Genomic DNA, 24283 nt, shown 5'->3' with positions numbered 1-24283 from the left:
GGAATTGGAATGTAAACTGACCTTTTCCAGTCTTGTGGCCACTGTTGAGTGTTCCAGATTTGTTGGCATATTGAATGCAGCACTTTAACAGCATCATCTTTTAGGATTTTAAATAGCTCGGCTGGAAGACTGTCATCTCCGCTAGCTTTGTTGTTACTAATGCTTCCTAAGGCCCACTTGACTTCACTCTCTAGGATGTCCGGCTCAAGTTCAGTGACCGCACTATCATGGCTATCAGGGACATTCAGATCTTTCCTGTATAGTTCTTCTGTGTATTCTTGCCACCTCTTCTTAATCTCATCTGCTTCTGTTAGGTCCCTGCCTTCTTTGTCCTTTATCATGCCCGTCTTTGCACAAAACGTTCCCTTGAGATCTCCAATTTTCTTGAAGAGATCTCTAGTCTTTCCCATTATCTTGTTTTCCTCGATTTCTTTGCATTGTTCATTTAAGAAGGCCTTCTTGTCTCTCCTTGCTATTCTCTGGAACTCTGCATTCAGTTGGGTATATCTTCCCCTTTCTCCCTTGCTTTTCGCTTCCCGTCTTTCGTGAGCTTCTTGTAAAGCCTCATCAGACAGCCACTTTGCTTTCTTGCATTTCTTTTTCTTTGGGATGGATTGAGTTGCTTCCTCCTGAACAATGTTACGGACCTCCGTCCATAGTTCCTCAGGCACTCTGTCTATCAGGTCTAATCCCTGAAATCTATTCCTCACCTCCACTGTATATTCATCAGGGATATGATTTAGGTCATACCTGAACGGTTTAGTGGTTTTCCCGACGTTCTTCAATTTAAGCCGAAATTTTGCAAGAAGCAGCTCATGATCTGAGCCACAGTCAGCTCCAGGTCTTGTTTTTACTGACTGTATGGAGCTTCTCCATCTTTGGCTGCAAAGGACATAATCAATCTGATTTCGATATTGACCATCTGGTGATGTCCATGTGTAGAGTCGCCTCTTGTGCTGTTGGAAAAGAGTGTTTGCTATGATCAGCATGTTCTCTTGGCAAAACTCTATTAGCTTTTGTCCTGCTTCATTTTGTACACCAAGGCCATGCCTGCCTGTTATCCCGGTGATTTCTTGACTTCCTACTTTAGCATTCCAATCCCCTATGATGAAGAGGACATCTTTTGTTGGTGTTAGTTCTAGAAGGTGTTGTAGGTCTTCATAGAACCGATCAACCTCAGCTTCTTCGGCCTCAGTGGTTGGGGCATAGACTTGAATTACTGTGATGTTGAATGGTTTGCCTTGGATTCGTACTGAGATCATTCTATCATTTTTAAGATTGTACCCCAGTACTGCTTTTCCCACCCTTTTGTTGACTATGAGTGCTACTCCATTTCTTCTAAGGGATTCTTGCCCACAATAGTAGATATGATAGTCACCTGAATTAAATTCGCCCATGCCTGTCCATTTTAGTTCGCTGATTCCCAAGATGTCGATGTTCAATCTTGCCATCTCATGTTTGACCACCTCCAGCTTACCTTGATTCATTGATCTGACATTGCAGGTTCCTAAACAATATTGTTCTTTACAGCATTGGATTTTCTTTTCACCACCAGACACATCCACAGCTGAGTGTCCTTTCGGGTTTGGCCCAGCCGCTTCACTCTTTCTGGCGCTACTTGGAAATACCTTCTGCTCTTCCCCAGTAGCATATTGGACACCTTCCGACCTGAGGGGCTCATCTTCCGGCGTCATCCCTTTTAGCCTTGTGATACGTTCCATGGGGTTTTCTTGGCAAGAATACTGGAGTGGGTTGCCATTTCCTTCTCCAGTGGACCACATTTTGTCAGAACTCTCTGCCATGACCTGTCCGTCTTGGGTGGCCCTGCACAGCATAGCTTATGGCTTCACTGAGTTACGCAAGCCCCTTCGCCACAACAAGGCAGTGATCCATGAAGGGGATGTATTTATACCTTGCATAATTTTCCTTTCAAAATTCAGATTGTAAGAATTTGCTGTTTCGTTTTTTGTTGGCAACAACTAAACTTGTGGAAGATATAAGTTTCTGAGGGTGAGTAGGTGATGTGGAATAATAGCCTTGAGGGAAGGGTATAAAGCTGCTCAAGTCAATGATATTACCACTGATCATGGCTTGGAACTTCACCTCACCTTCTGCCAAATTTCTAAGGGCATTTCTAAAAGATCAACTTAGGGCACAATTCTATGCATGTTTAGACAAAAAAAGCCCTACAACTCCCATCATCCCCTAGCCAGCACTAAGGGGTGTGACACTCCTAGTGATGCGTGACACAGCTTTGCCTAGGCACTCTCCTGGTATGTTGTTAGAGCTGGACTTCAGCTTAGGGATTTTTTGTTTTTGTTTTTAAGTCTAAAAACAGCATGACACTTGTCTTTTTATTTCAGAAACCTTTACCTTGAAAACATAAGGTTGCAGTCCTATGCACACTTACCAGGGAGTAAGTCTCATTGAATTCAGTGGAACTGAATTCAGGTTTGCGCTGTCTAGAAGATAGTTTTGCTGAATGTTCCTTGGGAGTGTGTGTATGTGTGTGTGTTGGAGAACAAAGGCTCTTAGCCTTCAGCAAACTTTCTGGATATTCTGCATACATAGAATACATATGAGCCTAGCTATAAGAGTCATTGTCCCTCTCTCTTTGCTTCTATAAGAGTGCAATCCTATGCAGGTTTAGACAGAAAAAAAGTCCTACAACTCCTAGCATTCCCCAGCCAGCAGTGCTGGCTGGGGAATGCTGGAAGTTGTAGAACTTTTTTCTGTCTAAAACTGCATAGGATTGTGCCCTAAGACATGGTTTTACACTGTAGTCTTGAAATACTGGAAGCTCTAACGAAGAAAGTGTAACACATGTGTTTTTAACAGAGAGGTAGATGTGGGTTAAACCTCTAGAAGAAATTTTGGATGTCAGTCTGCTCTCAGAAGAAATAGACTTGCATATTACACTCCCCAGGTTACCCTTCTGGGCATTTTTATATGTGATCATGTGCACCAATATTTTATGTATTTACTTAATACATTTATATACTGCTGCTAGACTCACAGTGGTTTACAGTTTAAATAATAAAACAACAAAAATACAAAAGGCAAAATAGTAACCGCAGAACTCTCTCAGGCTATATGTTTGAAAAGTCGTGTAAGAGATGTCTCAAGATCAGCAGCTCTACGAAATGTACATGTGTAGTCCCAGAAAATGTAGATGCAGTTCTTCTTTAACCCACTGGGTGGTGCTGGAGCCTTGGTTTGTAAGAATGGATTTTTTTACTAGGTTTGTCAGAGAATTCTGCCACAGATCTCGGTGAGGCCGAATGCCAGTGCATTCGGCCCCCTGAAATCTGTGGCGGAACGAAGCCCCCTGCCCCCCCCCCGCCCGTGAAGGGAAACAGAGCACCTACCTGTTGCTGTTTGCGCTGCTTTGTGAATGGCAGCCGCGTCTGCGGCCGCCATTCACTTCTTCATTATAGCTGTGATAGGCTACGTAAATACTTACATAGCCTATCACGCCTAATGCAGGGACGCTCCGTCCCTCCCCCCGAAATTCTCCCTGGCCGCCTCTGCTCTGTGGCAACTCCGCGGGGCCGCCGGCCGGGGCTGCCTGCAGCCAGACATCCGGCTGCTGGGCAGCCTGCACAGGGATGCAAATGGCGGCTGCCGTAGCCGCTGCCATTTGCGTCCCTGTATTTTGCCGTGATAGGCTATGTAAATACTTATGTAGCCTATCACGGGGGGAAAAAAGGGAACGCAAATGGCGGCAGCTACGGCAGCCGCCATTTACGTCCCTGTGCAGGCTGCCCAGCGGCTGGATGTCGGGCTGCAGGTGGTCCTGGCCGGCGGCTCCGCAGAGTTGTCGCAGAGCGGAGCCGGCCAGGGAGAATTTCGGGGGGAGGGATGGAGCGCCTCCCCCCCACCACGAATGTCACCCTTCAAAAAGGTAAGTGACTTTCGTACATCCCTAGATTTTACACTTTGGTGAAAAATGGGGGGCTGAAGTAAAGGCACTGACTGAAAGGGTCAATTGGTTTTGTTTTCTTTGCCAGGCCGTTTAGACATAGATGTTGAATATGTGAGCGACTGCAAAAGATTGGCCAAACAATGTCGGCTCCAGGATCTCATTGACGACTTGGAAACCAAGTGTAAAAAGGTGTATGAATTTGGTAAGCTCCCAGTTGTACTTCCACACTAGTTTATATGAAAGTGGAAAACAGCCACTGCTTTTATTTTAATGACTTGCATGAATTAGATGGCAAGAAATAAATGTAATAATAACAACTTGATAATTCTGTCTTGCCCTTGCACTGATGTCCTTGGAGTAGCTAACAGTGTAAATCAGAATCTATAATCATAATACACCCCACAAATAAGCAATTAACAAATAGAACAGATCAGTGTAGTAAAATCAGTCGAGAGAAATTTGTTTAATTCTCTTCTGAAGTTATGACAGGTACTGGCTATTGCCACGGCTTGTGGCCATACCATACGCTGGTTATGCATTGTGTGAAGAAGCGCTTTCTTTTGTCTGTCCTGAATTCATTGGGTGATCTTAAGTTCTACTGTTGCCTGAGAGGGAGGAAAAGTTCTCTTTTTGCATCCAGCAGAATAGTGTTTCATGTCTGGGTATCTTTCTAACATCTTCCAGAATGAAGACCACCACAGTGAATTTATCCAGCTTCTTTGAAATCTCTCTATCCTTTCTTCGGCTGTCATTTCATTGTTTTGACATCCAGTGATCCAATTGCTTTCCTGAATTTCCAGCTTCTAGTGTATTTAAATACACTTTCGTTTTGGCTTAGTTTTTATACTACGATCAAACTTCCCCTCTGTGTTTCTCCTTGCCGTATCAACTTACATTTGTTTTGCCAGAGTTTGTGCACCACCTTGCCCTCATCTGAGCTGGACATCTACTTTTTATGGGAAGCTGTTCGCTTCCTTAACTCTGCTCATTAAGCAAGATGGCATTCTCTTGGACTCATTTGAACCTTTCTTAATTTGTGATGCACATTTCTCCTAAGTTTCTACTAATGTGGTTTTTAAATATCCTCCAAGTATCTGGAAGAGACTTGACTCCCTTGATTCTCCCTTTCAACTAATCTCCTTAATCTTGAGGAATTAAATTGGTTCATGATGGAGTGATGGCAACCAGTTTGGATGGGTTTAAAAGGGGGATTGGACAAATTCATGGAAGATGGGACTAACAATGGCTATTAGTCCTCATGGCTATTTGCTACCTCCGGTATCAGAGGCAGTATGCCTATGTACACCAGTTGCTGGAGAGCATGGGAGGGAGGGTGCTGTTGCACTCATGTGCTGTTGTAGGTTTCCTGTGTGCAGCTGGGTGGCTACTGTGTGAACAGAATGCTGGACTAGATGGACCCTTGGTCTTATCCAGCATGGCTCTTCGTATGTTCTTATGATCAAATGCATCCCCCCAAAACTGCATGCAGGGAGTTGTCTTGTCTTGATTTGGCTAAGAATTGGGCATGGGGGCCATACTTGGCCATATCAGTTAAGAGAGAGAAGAATGTATATGCTTCACTGTTAAACACATGTTGCTTGAGTGCCCACATTTTTAAATGGCTTGCCCAGCTTTTCTGCTCATCCAGACGTCTGACCTGCACCAAGGTGGCTTAGCTGTGTTTCTGGGTGAAAACATTTAATTTGTGTGTATGCTCCATGCTTTTCAATACAATTGACTGGCTATTCTCTTAATATCTAGGAACATACTTGGGATCTTATTGATGATGGAATCTTATTGCTTGGGACCTTATTGATAATGGAAGGGTGAATTTTGCATGAATGAATAGAAATGCAGACAGAGCTGCAACATCTCATATACAGCACAGTATTGCCTCTGTGCCATAAAACCTAGTCTACCTACTTATCTCTTTTGCTGATTTGTATCACAGCATAACCCAAATGGAATCTCCTTTCTAGTAACAAGGAGTGATTTTGTCACTTTCTGAGAGTCATATTTTTAGTGTTCTCAACAGAGTGGGAAGGAAGGAGTGGGAAGAAATGGTGTGAGTAAATTCTCTCCCCACCCTGCCTCCAGTCTTTTATATGTTGGAATAAAGTTTCAAGGAGCAAAGTGTCAAGTGGCAAAAGGTATAATTTCACTATCTGCTGACACTAATGGCGTGTCTTCTGAAAGGCGTTACGTAGCCTGTTCTCAGTTAAATGGTGGCACATGTCAAACAGCATTGCGGGGGAGTTGTCAGCTTTTGGGGGGTTGGGGTGGAGGTTCCTTTGCTCACTAACATCTGTGGTATCTCTGTAACAGGGCCAGCTACCATTCATGGTCATGTCTGATTGGATTAGTTGGTTTTTTGGGAAAGGGGGTTGTACTGTGGCAATCCTCTTTTGCCCACCATTTATTGGAATGGTAAGATGACAGCCCCATGTATTAATCAGTAAAATGTCAAGCACAGTTATGTCTCCTGACGATGTGAGTCATCTGAGATTTGGGGAGGTGGAGAGAAGTTCTAAATGCATTGACTCACATTTGTCAAACCATCTCTGTTTCTGACGCAGTATTAACTTGTTAACCAGCACAGGGATAACTTCCCTTTCTTGCTGGCATACCAAGGGTAAGCTAATGAACCATCCTAAACTGCTACAGTACTAACTAGTTTATCGTAGCTTTTGCCAGAACAGCAGTGTTTTTTCTCCTGTCATTCTTTTTACTTGGTTTGCATGTGTTAACAAAGGAATTAAAAGAACATTCCCTGAAAGAAAGGTCACGATAGCAGAAAGCTGGCAGGGTAAGGGTGTGTGTGTAGACAAATAACTCAGTATAATAATCACAAATTGGAACCAATGCTGCATCATAAATGCATACATCTAGTTAATGATTAGTATTGATCACAGCAGCTTGCATTTACTGTACTGAGCTGTTCAGGTGCCCCTTCTTTATACAGCAAGCTGACAAGGAAGTTTTGCTGAATGTGATCTATAACGCTTCAAAATTCTGCAGCAATACTTCTGGCCGTACCGCTATTCTTCTCCAGATACATTTGAAATTCATACTTAATCTCTTCTTCAGTAGAAACAGCTGAATACCTTCTGTAGAATCCCAAGGATCTCCGCTTTAATCTAAAAAAAAAGTTTTTGAGGTGGTTTGTAAATATGTAGGTAGAGTTTACAGAATGGAGCTTTAGGCTGTGCGTGCGCGTGTGTATATGTATGTATCCAAACATGCACTAAATGACCCCATCTACCTCCCAAGGATATCAATCTATTCCAATCCAGATATATTTTTTCATGAAATGTGGAAAAGGCAATGTTCACAAATTGTGTGAGAGAGGCCTCCTTTAGGAGATTCAAGTATTGCTAGGGCAAGTGCAAGGTTTTTCCTAATCTCTCCCAATATAATTGCTGTGTTTTTATTGGACCCGTTTCCAATGGACCTGTTCACACAGTGAAGCAATCTTTTGCTTACCATGGATTTTTTTTGGTTCCTTTAGAACTTATATGTGGATCTACCTAGCCTTAAACTATCTACTTTATTTGATCTGTTCTGGAGTGGATGGGAGTAAGTGGCACCATCCGAGGTGTTCAAGTTTTTATTAGTTGTATTTACAGTAGGAAGGGCTCAGGTTTTTTTTTCTTACATGGAAAAGCTTACTATAATAATTGTACTAGTTTAGCCTTTTTGAGGATTTGACGCACTCCACGTGCACTCCTTCTGTAAGCCTTAGAAAACTCTAATGGGGTGGTCAGCTTGTGGCCCTCCAGATGTTTTGGCTTACAACTCCTATCATCCCTTGCCAGCATAGCCAATCGTGAGGGATCGTGGGACTTGTGGCCCTCCAAATGTTTTGGCTTACAACTCCTATCATCCCTAGCCAGCATAGCCAATCGTGAGGGATCATGGGAGTTGTGGCCCTCCAGATGTTTTGGCCTTCAAGTTGCCTACCCCCGCTCTATAAGGCAGTCCTGTATTATCCTCTGTGCTGCAGAGTAGAGTGGGCTGAGTCTGGGAGAGATTGCCTTGTCTAGGACCAGCTAGTGAGGGCTGACGTGAAGCAGAACCAGGGACTTCACTGCCCTCAGACTTGGCCAAAACACTGCTGTACTTCACTGCTTTGCTGTGACAGAGTTCTAGCATTTCCAGATTGAGGTGCAGTATGAGAGAGCATGAGAGTGACTTGGCCAAAGATTCAATGACTAGAGCTTGCTTGATTCCTCGTTACCTACTTTTGCCTTCTCAAGAGCCCCGTAAAGGGCAACCTTCAGTTGTAGGAATTTTTCTTAAAGAGTTATTATAGAAATAAGGCACTGACTGATAATCCGTTATCAAGTTAAGGCCAAACTAGGCATGATGCCATTCACACAATTAGCAAGATTATCAGTAATGGAAAATTTGCATATCAGTTTTTGGAAAAACTGTACTACTTGTTTTTCTGTAGCTAGAGCTTTTTTTAAAGCTCTGTAAACCGCCCAGAGAGCTTCGGCTCTGGGGTGGTATAGAAAAGTAATTAATAATAACAGTAATAATAATGGAAAGTATTACACATAGCAATCAACCCACCCATAAAATCAGCAATATGCTCCATTTATCTTCCTAATATTTTCATATAAGAAAAGGTTTGGGCCATCCTCTTATGATACAACAGTGGTAGGCTACTTGGTGCCCTCCATTTGTTTTGGATTACAACCCCCAGCTAGCATGGGCACTGGTCATGGATTATGGGAGTTGTAGTCCCAAAAAGTGTGGGGAGGGACCAGATACCCAACCCCTGTGATAAAAACTTGATTTAAAACAAACAAAAAGCACCCAGATAACTTTTACCCCAAGATGTCCACAGAGTGTTCAGGATCTATACTTTGGATTTTTGTGTTTTTGTTTTGCCTCTTCCAGTCTCCTCCAAGCCAGGGACCTGTGTGAAGGTGCTGACGATTGAGCCCCCAGGTAACTCACGGCTGCAGGAAGACCTGGCTCTGCTAGCAGACTGCGCCCTGCCAGCCGAACTCAGGGTAGGACTTTTCCCCCCATTCCTTGTTTGGTCCTTCCAGTTGAATCCTTTGCATTTTGTTCCATTTTGTTCTCTTTCTTAGACCGTACAGTTGCTATTTGGTTGCTGTTGAGCTTTGCCAGCTCCCATGGTGTGAGGGCATCCGTCCTCCAGTCATCTGCTCTTCTCTGCTTCCTTCCCTTCCTACTGTTGATCTCCCCTTAGCACTCATGTATGCACATTACTGTGGGAAAGACACACTATTATCCTGCACTTCAGGTGCACACCTGAAAGTAAGTGTGTGTGTGTGTGTGTGTGTGTGAGAGAGAGAGAGAGAGAGAAAGCCCCCTCCCCCATAAGTTAGTTGGGTGTGTGTCTTGTCTTTTTGTATCTCAGCTATGCCATTCATGCATAGCTTGTTATTCCCCTATATAGCTTGCAATGTGGATTGGTAGTGGGAGAGAGAATCAAAAGCGTAAGCCGAAGCAAAAAGAGTTGAATCTCAGAGTGATGCTGGACAACATCAATTTGGTTGGATAATACAGTGATTTTCGTAATATCTCCAGACGCCTTTCATAGTTTCAAGAGGAATACATGGTTCTAACTCTCTTTTCTTAGGAAGACACTTGAGTTCTAATGAAAAGGATTTCTATTTTTGAGTTTTCCAATACTACTTTGATCTTTGCCTTTCTCTTTGCTTTGGCTTTTTGATGCTCCCCTACTTCATTACCCTCCTGAGCCATCACAAGTGTCCCCTGGCTTACAAAGACCAGATGCGCTATATGATGTGCCTGGTTGTTGGTTTGAAGCAGGCGCTGTCTGTCCTGCTTTCCTTATGAGAAATCCAGCATGCTGTGGTCTTTCCCCACTAATGAATTCCCTGCATTTGGCCTGCTCAGTTGCCAGCCCTCTGTGACAGTCTGGCCAAACTTTCCATGCTATCCTACTTTTTACATACGTTACACAAAAGGCACAGGAAGTGTGGTCACACACATGCTTGGCATTAATTATGAGTATTGCCAGCTATGGTTTTATTATAGAAGGCCTCATCTTGTGATAGAAAATGTAATCTTCATGTTTTTCTGTAAAATGGAAAAAAATTCTTGCCTCTGATGATATGGAGACAATAGTTGAACAACAAAAACGTAAGGGTGTGTTGTATGCATTTAGGTATTCTAATCCAATTTGCTCTAGAGTTAGGAGTGAGATGTTGGATGTTTGTCAGTTCTGAGTGCCAGGCTTAAGTATTATCTGTCGTTCCCTGATACAATATGGTAACTTTTCATGGCTTTAAGACATGCCTCTTTTGCGTTACAATATGCTGCAGATCATGACTCTTGAGAGCTTTTGTGCTTCTGGCTTTCCATCACACATCGTCATAACTGAAAAGGGAATTTCATCATGGTGAGAGGTTCAATCTCCCAAACAGAGGTGAAGATCAGACCTGTAGATGTGAGAGTGTATGTCAGAAAACAGAAGCATAACTACATCGGTCACATAAAAGTAATATGTGAAGCCACCCCCAGATGCATATTTCCTGTGACTGTGTTCGGACAAAAATGGGAGTTGAGGGGAGAGACATCTTGGCTTCTCCATCCTGCCCCTGTGCATGCCAGTTGTTTACATAATTGCTCATGCTGCAGTGTGGGTTGGTGTCTTGTGTGAACCTGGCACGCAGCACGGCAGGGTGGCTTCATACTCGCCCTACAACCAACAAGGTGCAGTAGGGGTTGTAGGGTGGGTACAAAGCCACCCTTGCCACGCGCCAGGTTTGCCCAATGTGCCAACTGGCACTGCAGCGTGAGTAATTATGTAAATAACTGGCGCGTGCAGGGGCAGGGGGAGAAGTCATGATAGCTTCTTTTCCCCTGCATTCATCCGAAAACCCCCAGAATGTGGGCCACAGTGGTTTAGTGCCTTAGTTCTCAGTATTTTAGTGTGCGCTTGTATGTTTTTAATTCTATGTAAAATCCTTTTCATGTTTCCTTTATTTAAATTTTGTTCCCCTTTCTTTGGATCTGTAACAAACATCAACTAAATAAAACATGATCCTTTTCCTAAGGAGCTCCTTGGGGTGTAAATCTGAACTTTAACAAAGTTTATAGCTTCCATGTGTTTAAAATAAGCTCCCTATAGCAAATTCACTCTAAGGAAGGAGAATACCTTTGTGCCGGCCTTTGCCAAGTATGGAGAGAATCTTCTCTTCCTAGATATTTTTTTGCTCGGTAGAAAGTTATTTTCTTTTACATGCATTGGTTCTTCCAAGCTCCTCTTCATCCTTCCCTCTCTCAAGGTTTGTCTGGTAAGGAGTGGAAACAGCCAAACACAGGAGTGAATTCTCCAGATTTCTTCTGCTCTCCCAGCAAATTACTGTGAACCCATGAATGGATTTCAACATATGCTAAAGCAAACTTGCCCATTTCACTGCTTGTTAAATGAACACATTCTTATTCATATTGCCCTGTTTTAGCTTTTCTGTTTCAGGACTGCGGTGTATGTAACACTGCTGGTTTGGTCAACTATAGTCGGGTAAATTGGAAGTGGGCCACAGTGTCACACACTCCCTTCTCCACTTGGGAACGCTAATTCCCCCCCCCCCCAGCTTAAACAGGTTTTGGTACCTGACTGATTATCATGTTATCTTGAGATTAGTTATTCAATGTATGGTATTGTGTTTCTGTTTTTACTTTTCACTGTCCTAAACAACAGTGATCAGGTACAAAAAGACAAGCTATTTGCCTGCAACCTTTGGACAATGAATGAAACTGATTAGGTGTACTGATGGCAGCTGTGTATAACAAATAACACTTGGTATGAAACCACACTCCACTGAGGCTAAATGTAGTCTTCCTGTCCAATTCACTTACCATCTTAATTTTTTTTATATAAAACTCCCAGAAATTAGTCTCTTCTGCAAAAACAGTCAGTGAGAATGATTGGATGAAAATATGTTTGGTTGATTCCCTTGTGACTGGAACAACTTTCAGGGGGCATTTCCTTCTTTCCCTCACTCTTCCTCCCTCCAATTACATAATTTCCAATTACGTCCCACATCAGCTTCCCTTCAGCAGGCATCCCAATAATACAACCACTTCCCACTACATTAAAGCAAGCTTCTCCCTACCATAGAAAACGGGGTCTTCCAACCCACCTTCCTCCCTCTCATTCACCCACACAATTAGCCTCTCTCCTTCCAATAAGAACCCCCTTACATGAAAGCATAGGCAGAGCCACCCCTCCTCTATTGCAGGGAAAGGGGTATTCTAAGCCCCCACCCAACAAAACCCGCCCCTACCTTCACCTGGGCCTGAAAAACAAAGAGTGAGACAGTGGGGTGGGAGAAGAAAAAGCACCGCCTTTCCCTCACCTGCCCTGTGCCAGAGCCATCCAATATGGCACCAGTCTTGTGCCTTGCCCACTTCTGCCACATCGGCCTACCCACTGCACCCCTCTCTCACACACACATACACACAAATACACAAACCGCACCCTCACTCAGGGCATCACAGAAGGAGCAGCAGGGGAAGCCCTTCCCTCCTCACTCTCTGATTCATCCTGTTTGAAACAAAACAATCCAAGGGCGAGGGGAGCATGACCATTGCCCCTAGCAACTGTCCTGAGACCTAGCAGCACCCCATGAAGCCTGCCTGTGAAGCAAAACAAATAAAAACAAACCCAAACCAAAAAAAGGAAAGCGGGAGGATGCAGATTTATTTATTACATTTCTAGACCGGCCAATAGCCAAAGCTCTCTGGGTGGTTCACAGAAATTAAAATGACAAAGTACAGAATAAAAACAGTAGAAAATGTAGGTTTAAAACTGCAGTATAAAAATACAACCAGAATAAAACCTAGCAGCAATGCAGAATATTAAAATACAGTAAGAGATTTAAAACAGCAGAATTAAAAGGCTAAAATGCTGGGAAAATAAAAACGGTCTTCACCTGGCACCTGAAAGAGTACAACGTAGGTGCCAGACAAACCTCTCTATGGAGCTCTTTCCACAGCCACGATACCACAACAACAAAGGTCCTCTTCCTGGAAGCCACCTGCCTCACTTCCTTTGGCAGAGGCTCCTGGAGAAAGACCCCTGAAGATTATCTTAAGACCCAGGTAGGTACATATGGGAGGAGAAGATCCTTCAGATAACCTGGCCTCAAGCCATTTATGGCTTTGAACGTTAATACCAGCACTTTGAATTGGGCCTGGACAAAGTACTGGCATGATATGATCGCATTGGCCAGTCCCTGCTAACAATCTCAATGCCCTGTTTTGGATCAGCTGTAGTTTCCAGACTGTTTTCAAAGGCAGCCTCATTATAACTCATTGCAGTAATATAGGTGAGAGGTTATCAGAGCATGGATAACTGTAGCTAGGCTATCTCTGTCATGATAAGGGCATAGATAATGGAGGTCAAAAACACTTAATGTCAGATCAGGCACTGTTTGGCATGGAGCAAATAAACCCGCACTGAACCATAGAACAATAGGAGAGGCTTTGGCGCAGAGCAAATAAACATACTATTCACTATTGAAGCTTGAGCTTTGAACTTTTTTGAAGTTTCAAAATTTTCTGCATGTCTACACTGCTTGAGCTTCAGTTTAAAAAAAAAAATGAGCAAAATCGGCCCAGGAGATCTCTACCAATAGGTGTTACACTACTGTATTCTTATATAGATAAGTAGTCATAAGGCAATGCTGTTGTCTCCCATTCTTTTTATAATCTGTTCAATGTGCTGTGATATCCCTTAGATAGCCACATCTATCTCCTAAGTGTATTTCCATGTGGCTCAGATCATGAGCTGCTTCTTGCAAAATTTCGGCTTAAATTGAAGAACGTAGGGAAAACCACTAAACCATTCAGGTATGACCTAACTCATATCCCTTATGAATATACAGTGGAGGTGAGGAATAGATTTAAGGGATTAGACCTGATAGACAGAGTGCCTGAGGAACTATGGACGGAGGTCTGTAACATTGTTCAGGAGGAAGCAACTCAATCCATCCCAAAGAAAAAGAAATGCAAGAAAGCAAAGTGGCTGTCTGATCAGGCTTTACAAGTAGCTGAGGAAAGAAGGGAAGCAAAAAGCAAGGGAGAAAGGGGAAGATATATGCAACTGAATGCAGAGTTCCAGAGAATAGCAAGGAGAGACAAGAAGGCCTTCTTAAATGAACAATGCAAAGAAATTGAGGAAAACAATAGAATGGGAAAGACTAGAGATCTTTTCAAGAAAATCGGAGATCTCAAGGGAACGTTTTGTACAAAGACGGGCATGATGAAGGACAAAGAATACAAAGACGGGCATGATGAAGGACAAAGAAGGCAGGGACCTAACAGAAGCAGATGAGATTAAGAAGAGGTGGAAAGAATACACAGAAGAACTGTACAGGAAAGATCTTAATGTCCCTGATAACCATGATAGTGCAGTCTCTGAACTTGAGCCAGACATCCTAGAGAATGAAGTCAAGTGGGCTTTAGGAAGCATTACTAACAACAAAGCTAGTGGAGATGACAGTATTCCAGCTGAGCTATTTAAAATCCTAAAAGATGATGCTGTTAAAGTGCTGCACTCGATATGCCAACAAATTTGGAACACTGAACAGTGGCCACAAGACTGGAAAAGGTCAGTTTACATTCCAATTCCAAAGAAGGGTAGTGCCAAAGAGTGTTCAAACTACCGTACAATTGCGCTCATTTCACATGCCAGCAAGGTGATGCTCAAAATCCTACAAGCTAGGCTTCAGCAGCATGTGAACCGAGAACTACCGGAAGTACAAGCTGGGTTTCGAAGAGGCAGAGGAACTAGAGATCAAATCGCCAACATTTGCTGGATCATGGAGAAAGCAAGAGAATTCCAGAAAAACGTCTATTTCTGTTTCATTAACTACGCTAAAGCCTTTGATTGTGTGGATCACAACAAACTGTGGCAAATTCTGAAAGAGATGGGAGTACCAGACCACCTTACCTGTCTCCTGAGAAACCTGCACGAAAGAAAAGAAGCAACAGTAAGAACTGGACATGGAACAACTGATTGGTTCAAAATTGGGAAAGGAGTAGGACAAGGCTGTATATTGTTGCCCTGCTTATTTAATTTATATGCAGAGTACATCATGAGAAACGCCGGGTTGGATGAATCACAGGTCGGAATTAAGATTGCCGGGACAATTATCAACAACCTCAGATGCACAGACGATACCACCCTAATGGCAGAAAGCGAAGAGGATCTAAAGAGTCTCTTGTGGAGGGTGAAAGAGGAGAGTGCAAAGGCTGGTTTGAAACTCAACATTAACAAAACTAAAACCATGGCATCTGGCCCCATCACTTCCTGGCATATAGAAGGGGAAGAAAAGCAGTGACAGATTTTATTTTCTTGGGCTCCAAGATCACGGCAGACGGTGACTGTAGCCATGAAATTAAAAGACGCTTGCTCCTTGGGAGGAAAGCTATGGTGAACCTAGACAGCATAGTAAGAAGCAGAGACATCACCTTGCCGACAAAGATTCGTATAATCAAAGCTATGGTTTTCCTAGTAGCAACGTATGGCTGTGAGAGCTGGACTATAAAGAAGGCTGAGCGCCAAAGAATTGATGCCTTCGAACTGTGGTGCTGGAGAAGACTCTTGCGCGTCCCCTGGACTGCAAGGAGGTCCAATCAGTCCATCCTCAAGGAAATCAACCCTGAGTGCTCATTGGAAGGACAGATACTGAAGCTGAAGCTCCAATATTTTGGCCACCTAATGCGAAGAGAAAACTCCCTGGAAAAGACCGTGATGCTGGGAAAGACTGAAGGCAAAAGGAGAAGGGGACGGCAGAGGATGAGATGGCTAGATAGCATCACCGATGCAATGAATATGAATTTGAGCACACTCCGGGAAAGAGCGCAGGACAGGAAGGCCTGGCATGCTATGGTCCATGGGGTCACGAAGAGTCGGACACGACTTAACGACTGAACAACAACAACAACAACAACTACACAGCTCTGGTATTCTGCCAGGAAATGGTAATATTGGCAATTTTGGGAAGTGTTTTGAGGGGATGAGGAGAACATGATCACAGATTATCCAACCAGCATTGTCCTGTGTGTCCATTGTGTGTTGTTCTTGATTCCTACCACATATTGAATGTAAAAGTCAAGGCATTGGAAATGAAGTTGAAAACCCCTGAGAAATGTGGGTAGGAGGAAGGAATAGCATATATGCCTCTGTGCTTCTTTCTGTCTTTTAAAAAAGCTGTCATGGCAGAAAGTATGGAGGCGCAGGGACATCTTTTGCACAAAAAAGTCTCTGCAAAAATAATTGGATGTGTGTGTGGGATGTGGACATGCACACACCTTTTTGAGCCTGGCCTGTAGTTTAATATTGTAATGTGCACAGAGAATTATGTATTGTTTTGAAAGAATGTCTATTTTGGGTGGTGAGCAGGAAGGTAGTTTTGTGCTTTAGCTGGCATGGAGATTATTTACAGACATGGAAACTCACCAGTAACTACATTTGGCATTTTAAAACAGTTGCTATCTTATGTCTATAAGGCTTTCTGCCTTTCCCCCCCTCATAATGTAATAAAGCTCTGAATCGAGATGCAGGTGTATCAAAATCACGAAAAGAAGTTCTGCAGTTAATAATTTCATTTATAAAATGCTGCTAACATGTATGATGTGTTAACAAAAATATGTTAACTGATGCTGATTCATTGTGGTATTCAAGGTTATGAAATGCACATCCGGGGCCATATTCTAGAGCATCCTGTATCTCTTTCACTAGTAAGCTGTCATTGCAACTTTGCTTGGTAGTACTCGGACAAATATACACCAGTGACAGCTTTCTCTTAATTCCGCAGCTGAATCCTCCTAGAACCATTACTTAAATGTTCTCATAACATAGAATATGGTCGCTGCCTTCCTGCCATGAGATAAAGAAGCAGCTACCATTTACAGACGTGTGGAATATTTTATGTTGCCAAGGTTAGAGGAAAAGATGGATGCATATTCTGCACAGAAGCAATCTTGGGTACTGTAGTATGCTTATTGCAGTATGTAGTATATTTAGGATTGCTTCAAACATTAACAGGAGACAAATGTGTTTTTAAAGACACATGCATGCAGCAGGAGACCTTTGCTAGTTCTCCCTGTGTGTCTCCTCTCAGTGGTCTGAAATACTGGGCGTGGGTGGTGTTCTGTGGTGCTCTCCTTTTGTCCATGAGGCTCTTTGAAGAAAGATTCAGCTGAGGGGTTGCCTAGGAGCAGGTTTTTCCTGCCTCCATAGTGAATGATCACAGGCATGCATCTACATCTTTGAAAAAGCATGTTTTCCTTCCTTTCTCATTATGTGGCTACCAGTCAGTCAAGGAGATGATTCAAATGATCATATCTTGGCCTGTGTGTACAGCCCTTTCCCTTCTCAACACAACACAAATATTTTCAACTTACCATCGTTTTTTATTTTGTCCAAACCAGGAAACTGGTTACCAGGTTTGGAACAAATCAGGATCATAAACCAACTGCAACCCACATTCTAAACCTGGTAACCATAGTTTCCCAGTTCAGATGTAAAGGGAAACTATGATAAATTGAAGACTTTTTAGTTTATCCCTGTGTGCTGAGGAGGGAAGGGGTGGCAGGAGGATGGCACATGCAGGCAAAAGGTTTGTGCACAGCTTCTGTTTTACAAAGTTTGGTTAATACTGGTTATTGTGCCTTTTTGAAAGTTGTCAGGCCTTCAGAAACCTGATATCTACAACAGTGAAGCTCATGACTGCGTCAGGATTTATTGCTTAGATACAAAAGAATGTCTGGTATCCTAATTATACAATGGTTATTAATTTAAAACATGTCTTTATTTTATGGATCTTAATGGAGAAGAAGTAATAACAGAACTTTTTGTGTGTGCTTATGTAGGTAGGTTTTGGAGAGTTGCCATTTGACAGCACTGACAACTTCAGCAGTTGTCCTGACGTATGTTTCCGGGTGGCAGACTACCATTTTTTGTGCCACAAGGTAGGTATTCATATTGGCAACCTACCAGGGTGGCCTTTTTGCTTACATCCCGCAACATGAGAGAATTGATGACTGTGTCCTGTGTGGGGTCAAATTATACACCCATTATTTTGTTTATTTATGGGCCTCTTACCCTCCCTTTCCACTCCAAGAGGAGTTTACAAGGCGTCTTACAATATTTTAAACAATTAATACACTCCAACAAGGAGTTGCAGGTATCCTACTGCAGGTTTTTAAGCTCAGCTTGGGGGAAAAAACATGTTCTAACGAAATGCCCACAACATTCCTTACTGCAACTCACAAACAAGCATTTCTCTTGTAACTGACATGTATACAGCACAATCCTACCTATGCATGTGTACTCAGAAGTAAGTCCCACGAAGTTCCATGGGACTTCCTCCCCAGTAAATATGCTTGGCATGGTGCAGCAAAGCTTTAAGTTGCATGCTGTTATTGGCAGAGACCCTTGTAACGTCTGCCTGAAAATGAGAAAATCACTGCATGCTTCTTGCATGTTGCAGATCTCCTGAACTAATGACTGAAGTGGCTAATGTGAATGTCCAATAACTGTTATACTGGGATTAGCAGTTTGTGTGTGGGTGCAGCTGAAGAAAGGGAAAATTAGTACTGTGATTCAATGTGAGGGTGTATTTACATTTTCAAATTGCGTCTCCAAATCTTGATAAACCTGAATAGGCTTGGAGGTGAGTTTTGCCTTGTTTGGCTCTGAGCCCTAGAAATACCACACATCAGGTGCTCTCAGACCGTTTGCTGGCTCGCTTGCTTTGGCTACGGACATTCTGTTGTTTCATGCCTGTGAATTCTCTGCTTGCAGGCATTTTTCTGTGGCCGCAGTGACTATTTCAAAGCCCTCCTAGAGGATCATTTCTCTGAAAGTGAGGAGCTGCAGACCCAGCCCAGCATCCCTGTGGTGACCCTTCATGACATTTCAGAGGAGATCTTCATCAGGGTCCTCTATTACATCTACAGTGATGACACAGAGGTGAGGCTGATCTTGTTCTTTTTGAGTGTGATCTGATTTTAGAATGTTCACCCTAGCAAGGATTGCTGTAATCCTGGGAGAAATTAGAAGTGGCAGAATTGGCATTGTGTAAGGTTGGTGCCTATTGATATTGCCATGAAGAGCAATAGACAGTTACCCTTAAACTCAAGTAATGTGGCCTGATGCTTTGTGGGTGTACTAATTGTGGTCAGAATTGCCCTGTCTTTCTCTGTCCAAACCTTGCAAAGTTGCCCCTGCCTATTAATACACCACTGAAATGAGCTGTCATTCAGCAAACCATCCTTGTTGGTTTATTAAACTATTTCTGTATCTCACCTGTTCTGGTTAGTCTTCGGTACCCCATCTACCACTCTCTTGCTTGCATTTTACTTAAGGCTAGAAGTCAATATTTTACAGTATTGCAAGGCAGCCATCCATAAATGTTGGTGGTCTTTCTGATTAAAAATACCTCCTTTAAGTCAACATGCCTCTCCTACTGACTGGATTCATGCCCATGTGGTTTCTTTTTTCTGATGCCAGTGGGGAGTACTCATCTGAGGAATTCTGACAGCACTACAATACATAGGATAGCCAGTTTGCCACTAGAGGGCAGTGCCAATGCACAATTGATAAGCTGGCTAGCAGCAATAAGATATTTTCCGATGTTTGTACTGCATTCTCTTGTCACATTCAGAATAAAGTAGTAGTTGCACTTTTCCCCTAAAATTCTGAATTGGGACTCAACCCTGCAGTGGGAATACTGCACCGGTTACACAGTGGTTCTAACATGCCGTGGCATAGCACACCTAAGAAGTAATTGAACATACGTTTTGAATAGAGAGCCAACGTGGTGTAGTGGCTAGAGTGTTGGGCTGAGAGCTGGGAGATCCGGGTTCTAGTCCCCACTCGGCCATGGAAGCTCACTGGGTGACTTTGGGTCAGCCACAGTTACTCAGCCCAACCTACCTCACAGGGTTGTTGTGAGGATAAAATGGAGAGGAGGAGGATTATGCACACTGCCTTGGGTTCCTTGGAGGAAAAAAGGTGGGATATAAATGCAATAAATAAAATAAATAGCAGGCGGTGCTTAATGAGAACTCTGCAAAAATGTAGTAGTTGTGAAACTGTAGGATGGTATCCATGCTGTCAAAATGGTTATGGATACTTTCCTTCTGGTGTCGTCTTCCAACATAGTGTAGTAACCATCAGAATACTGGTCTACATGGACCTTGGTCTGATCCACCATGGCTCTCCTTATGTTCTTATTGACATCATCAGTCCATTGAAGCCCTTGATTAGCTGGGAGGGGTGAATCTGTGGAGAAATGATCAACAAAGGCCCTTCAGCAAGAAAAACGTTGAGATGAAGCCATCACTAAAATAAAACAGCTTGTCAAACCTCTTCCTAATATCCTGAAAAGCAAACGTCCCTTAACAATTTTGGCTGCAGTCTCCCATCACCCACTGTGGTGACAGGTGGAGTGGGAGGTGGAAATCTCATCCCCAAGGAAATTGTATTCATGTCATGCAGTGAGCAAACCTCATCCCACTGCACTGAGCTCAGAGAAGCCAAACTCTAGGAAGCGAGAATGTTTTCAGAGCTGAATAATAGCTGCAGCTTTCCTTCTCAAGTGGATTTTGAGTATTGGCTGCTTCTTCTCAAGAGCCGCCTTTTGCCTTGTTTTGTGTATTTACTCTCATGTTACACATAAGTAAACGAAGGTGAGAGTAATTCTTTTTCCAATAACAAGCTCAGCTAGTTCTTGTCTGAATCTCACCCCTAAATCTATTACATCTGGACAGGATTTCAATCTATAGGGATTTGGGATACTATTTGTAAAGGATAGATTGTTGTGGGAGCACACTTTGCTCTGTGGAATATGCTCTGAGGCCATGTCTCTTCTTGTCTCCTTTGATCTCCCTTCCTGCAGGGCAAGAATGAAGCTGCCAACTGAGCCATCTGTCCTTGTCTTCCTTTAGTTAGTTAAGGGAGACTTGAAACAATTGTCTTGTATTTAACCCCCCACCCCAATCCTTCTTTTTAACCTAGGAAGGCTTCCTGCAGCTTGGCTGAAGCCCCCCTGCCCCCAGTTCTTGGATAGTGCCACACTGTAGGCACGTGCAGACCGCTACTGGAGTTGCCTGCACTTGAGATATGCATTGCATTTGATTCAGTGCTCAAAGAGTATGAAGTTGTCTGCCTCTGCTTAACCTGGAAGTGGGATCTGTTTTGGTTCCGTAATCATGTATTGTATAACATGTAGTAGTGTCCAGGCTGGACTACTGTAACGCATTGTTTATGGGACTGCCCATGAAAAGCATCCAGAAACCAGTTGATATAGAACCTGTCCGCCAGTGTTAAGTCTGCTCCTTGGAAGAACAGCACACTAGGAATATTAGGGGGGAGAGAGGCAGGTAAGTAAGACATCAGGGCTTGCTCCAGCTGGACCCCCCGCCCCAGCCATGATGGAGATCATCATCATGATTTTATTAATATATTTTGAGCCTTTTAGATTGTTAATCCCACCAAAGGCATTCTCCTCCAACCATTCAGATGCATAATGGAAAAGTAACTCTTTCCCAATCAACACATTCGTGCTAGGTTAAAAGGTAGGTTGTGAACATCATTCTCAATGCTGGACCTCCTGGGCTACTTCACCCACTAAAACAAAATTCAAAATAACTCCCAAGAAGCCTCCAGTATCCAGTTACAGAGTTAGCACACCACCGCCACTTGCACTTAATCCCTTAAAAACATACACAGCACTCACTTTAGCTCACATTCTTAAAGCGCTTAGTTCACAGATCTCAGCACCTGGACCATTTCTTCATTTGCGTTCACACTAGGCTTCAGTTTCTTAATATACATCGCCCCCTTGAACTTGTGCAAATTTGATTTGCAATAGGTTTTTATTTTATTACATTTTCAAGGGATGTTAAAAAGTTATTTGTGGCCCATAAGATTGAGGTCAGTGTTGTGACTATGCCCCCCTCCTTCAGACTTTAAAACATATTAGTTAGATCACAGTCGTACAGCTCAGACTAAATGACCAAGCAATGTTCAGTGTGTGGGGAAAATGAAGGTGTCTGTAGAACAAAGGCACAGTGTATAAAACGGTGTTGGGAATGTTTGGCATGCTTTGAGGGAGAGATGGGCAGACCAGTCATATTTCAGATAAAGGAACATCTAGCAGATGTATATCAACAGAAATAAACTATGGGCACTGCACCCAAGAGAAGAACATGTGTGTAAAATAATTAAAGACAAGACGTCTGTTTTGGCAAATAAATCAAATTTATACAAGAGGAAGATCAAGGATCCTGATTCAGATCGGTCTGTCCTCACTGCTAGCTGTGATGGACAAACAGGGATCTGTGTGAAGATCTCTGTGGGATGGACTGGAAAGTACAGGTGGTGTGTAATTCAGTGGCACTTTTGGTGGCCACAGAAAAAGCCTTGGGGTGGGGGACTGCACCTCTGGTTTAGAGCCTTCAGTTATACATAGCCGAAGTCCACCAGACCTTTGTAGGAAAAGCACCAGAGCATTGCTGCTTTCAGGTCCAAACAGCAGCAAAACGGCTTGCAAAGGGACTCTCACGGTAACGACACATGGTCCCAGGAGTAATAAAAGCATGTGCCTTTCCCTTAGAAGTTCCAAGGATTTGAATTGACAAGGCAGAGAGCAGAAGCAAGGTCAGATTAGTCTTGGTATTATGTTCTGGAATTTCCTTGTGCTTGGATGGGTGGCTTAAAGTGGTAGGGAGGAGACGTGTCAAAGCCAGGGAACTCAAACACAGCAGGGAAACTAGCAGTAAGCCAGATTTCCTGGGGCTGAATCTATTGGAAAAGGGTGATTGGTGTAAATGGCGTGGGACTCACTCAGCTTTTGCTGGAGGGAGTTCATGAAGAATGGAGGAATACAGGCCGTTGTACCTTCACACGCTAACTTCTCTTCATTCAATCAGTGAAATAAAGAGTCCAACTCGGGAGCATGAATTTTGAATCCATTCAGTGGCTTTTCTGATGATCGCATTAGAATCTTGCACCTCAAAAGACTTTGCTGGCATGTGCCATCTGTTCAGCTTATTCAAATGTGATCCTTTGGGGTGGGTTATGGATTCCTTGTTGTTGTATCACAGATCGCCATCTCCTTCAGCAAAGGCTCTATGAAAGGCACGTCCCAGCCTAATGCACACGCCAGCATTCATGGGAATCATTATAAACACTGTCCCCTGTGTAAAGCTGCATCCATTTACTTAGGTAAGGGCTAGACCTTAGCCATGCAATGCATTTCCAGTACTAGAGTTCAGTCCAGGGAAACAAGGGGTAATAAAAGCATGTGCCTTTCCCTTACCACCGAGTAACCTCAAACAGCCTAGGAGGTGGGAGCATTTGCAAAGAACATTTAGAGGGCGAGGGAAGGATTAAGCACTCAGCCCTTGCCTGCTGATTGTTCCCTGCAAATGCTCCTTCATTAGCATTATGAGACACATACTGGGCTGGAAACCCTGTGTTCATCTCATAATGTGTACTTCCGTCCTTGATGACTTTAAAGACCACTTTCTGTGTTCTGATTTTTCACTCACAATTAGGATCCCTAGGGTTGGGGTTGATGTCACCAGATAGCGATGGCAGCTTAAATTGAGTGCTTGATGTAAACTGAAGAATAGCAGCCAATAAGACATTCAGGTAGGGCATGTGGCAGGAATCCACTTAGCTGTGCCAAAGGGATTTAAAATTGTATTTCGGACTGCAGGAAGTTTGGGGCTGTCAGATGATAGTGACACACCAAACATGTTGCCCAAGCAAGCTAGGTTTTTAAGGAATGAGGTTGCAGAGGCCAAGACAGCTCTACTCAGTGAAACCCCAGAACTACTAAAACCTCTCTATAAAGAGTTAAAGAGAGAGTGAGTGACAGCAATTAAGCCACTAGAGAGTGTCATCTTGGACGTATTGGCAAAGTGGACAGATATTGCAGGGACAAATGGTGAAGCATTAGATCTAAGCATCAAGAACCAATGTAAGCTAGAGGTTTTCCAAAACACTAGAATGCAAGCACAGCTAGAAGACCTCAAAAATGGCAGCCACCATATGACCCTGAGGTTATGCAGTATCGTGGGATCTGAAGAAGGGCATAACATGATTAATTACCTAGTTTGCTGGGTTTGCCATATTTTTGGATCACAGCCACAGACTTTGACCATGTCCACGGACCAAGCTGTGAAAATTATCCCTGGGCTCTACCAAGCCTCTTAGGACCTGATTAGAACCAATGGTTACTGGTTGTCAAACAATAGAGTAATGAAACAAGGCTGCCCACATTCACTGCTGCGGTTTGCAGTCTTGGCTGAACCACTGGTGAAAGC

At 43.2% G+C, this 24283-nt stretch overlaps 1 protein-coding gene across 2 annotated transcripts in view; it reads left to right on the top strand.

Moving 5' to 3' along the window:
• The window catches only part of ABTB1 (ankyrin repeat and BTB domain containing 1), a 50154-nt gene that overhangs the window by 13742 nt on the left and 12129 nt on the right, over positions 1 to 24283 (top strand). Inside the window, exons 7-10 of one of the 2 annotated variants that reach the window (XM_084840170.1) lie at positions 4011 to 4127; positions 8831 to 8946; positions 17816 to 17914; positions 18750 to 18917. In XM_084840170.1, the coding sequence (XP_084696296.1) occupies positions 4011 to 4127; positions 8831 to 8946; positions 17816 to 17914; positions 18750 to 18917 (500 nt within the window). The remainder of the gene's footprint in view (positions 1 to 4010; positions 4128 to 8830; positions 8947 to 17815; positions 17915 to 18749; positions 18918 to 24283) is intronic. The other variant, XM_084840171.1, reaches the window with a different exon arrangement.

This window comes from Heloderma suspectum, chromosome 2, assembly GCF_057233095.1.
Source record: "Heloderma suspectum isolate Gila_16-S chromosome 2, 16-S_ref, whole genome shotgun sequence".
In the NCBI taxonomy this organism is placed as follows: Eukaryota; Metazoa; Chordata; class Lepidosauria; order Squamata; family Helodermatidae; genus Heloderma; species Heloderma suspectum.
This window is presented reverse-complemented; position numbering and strand designations above follow the sequence as displayed.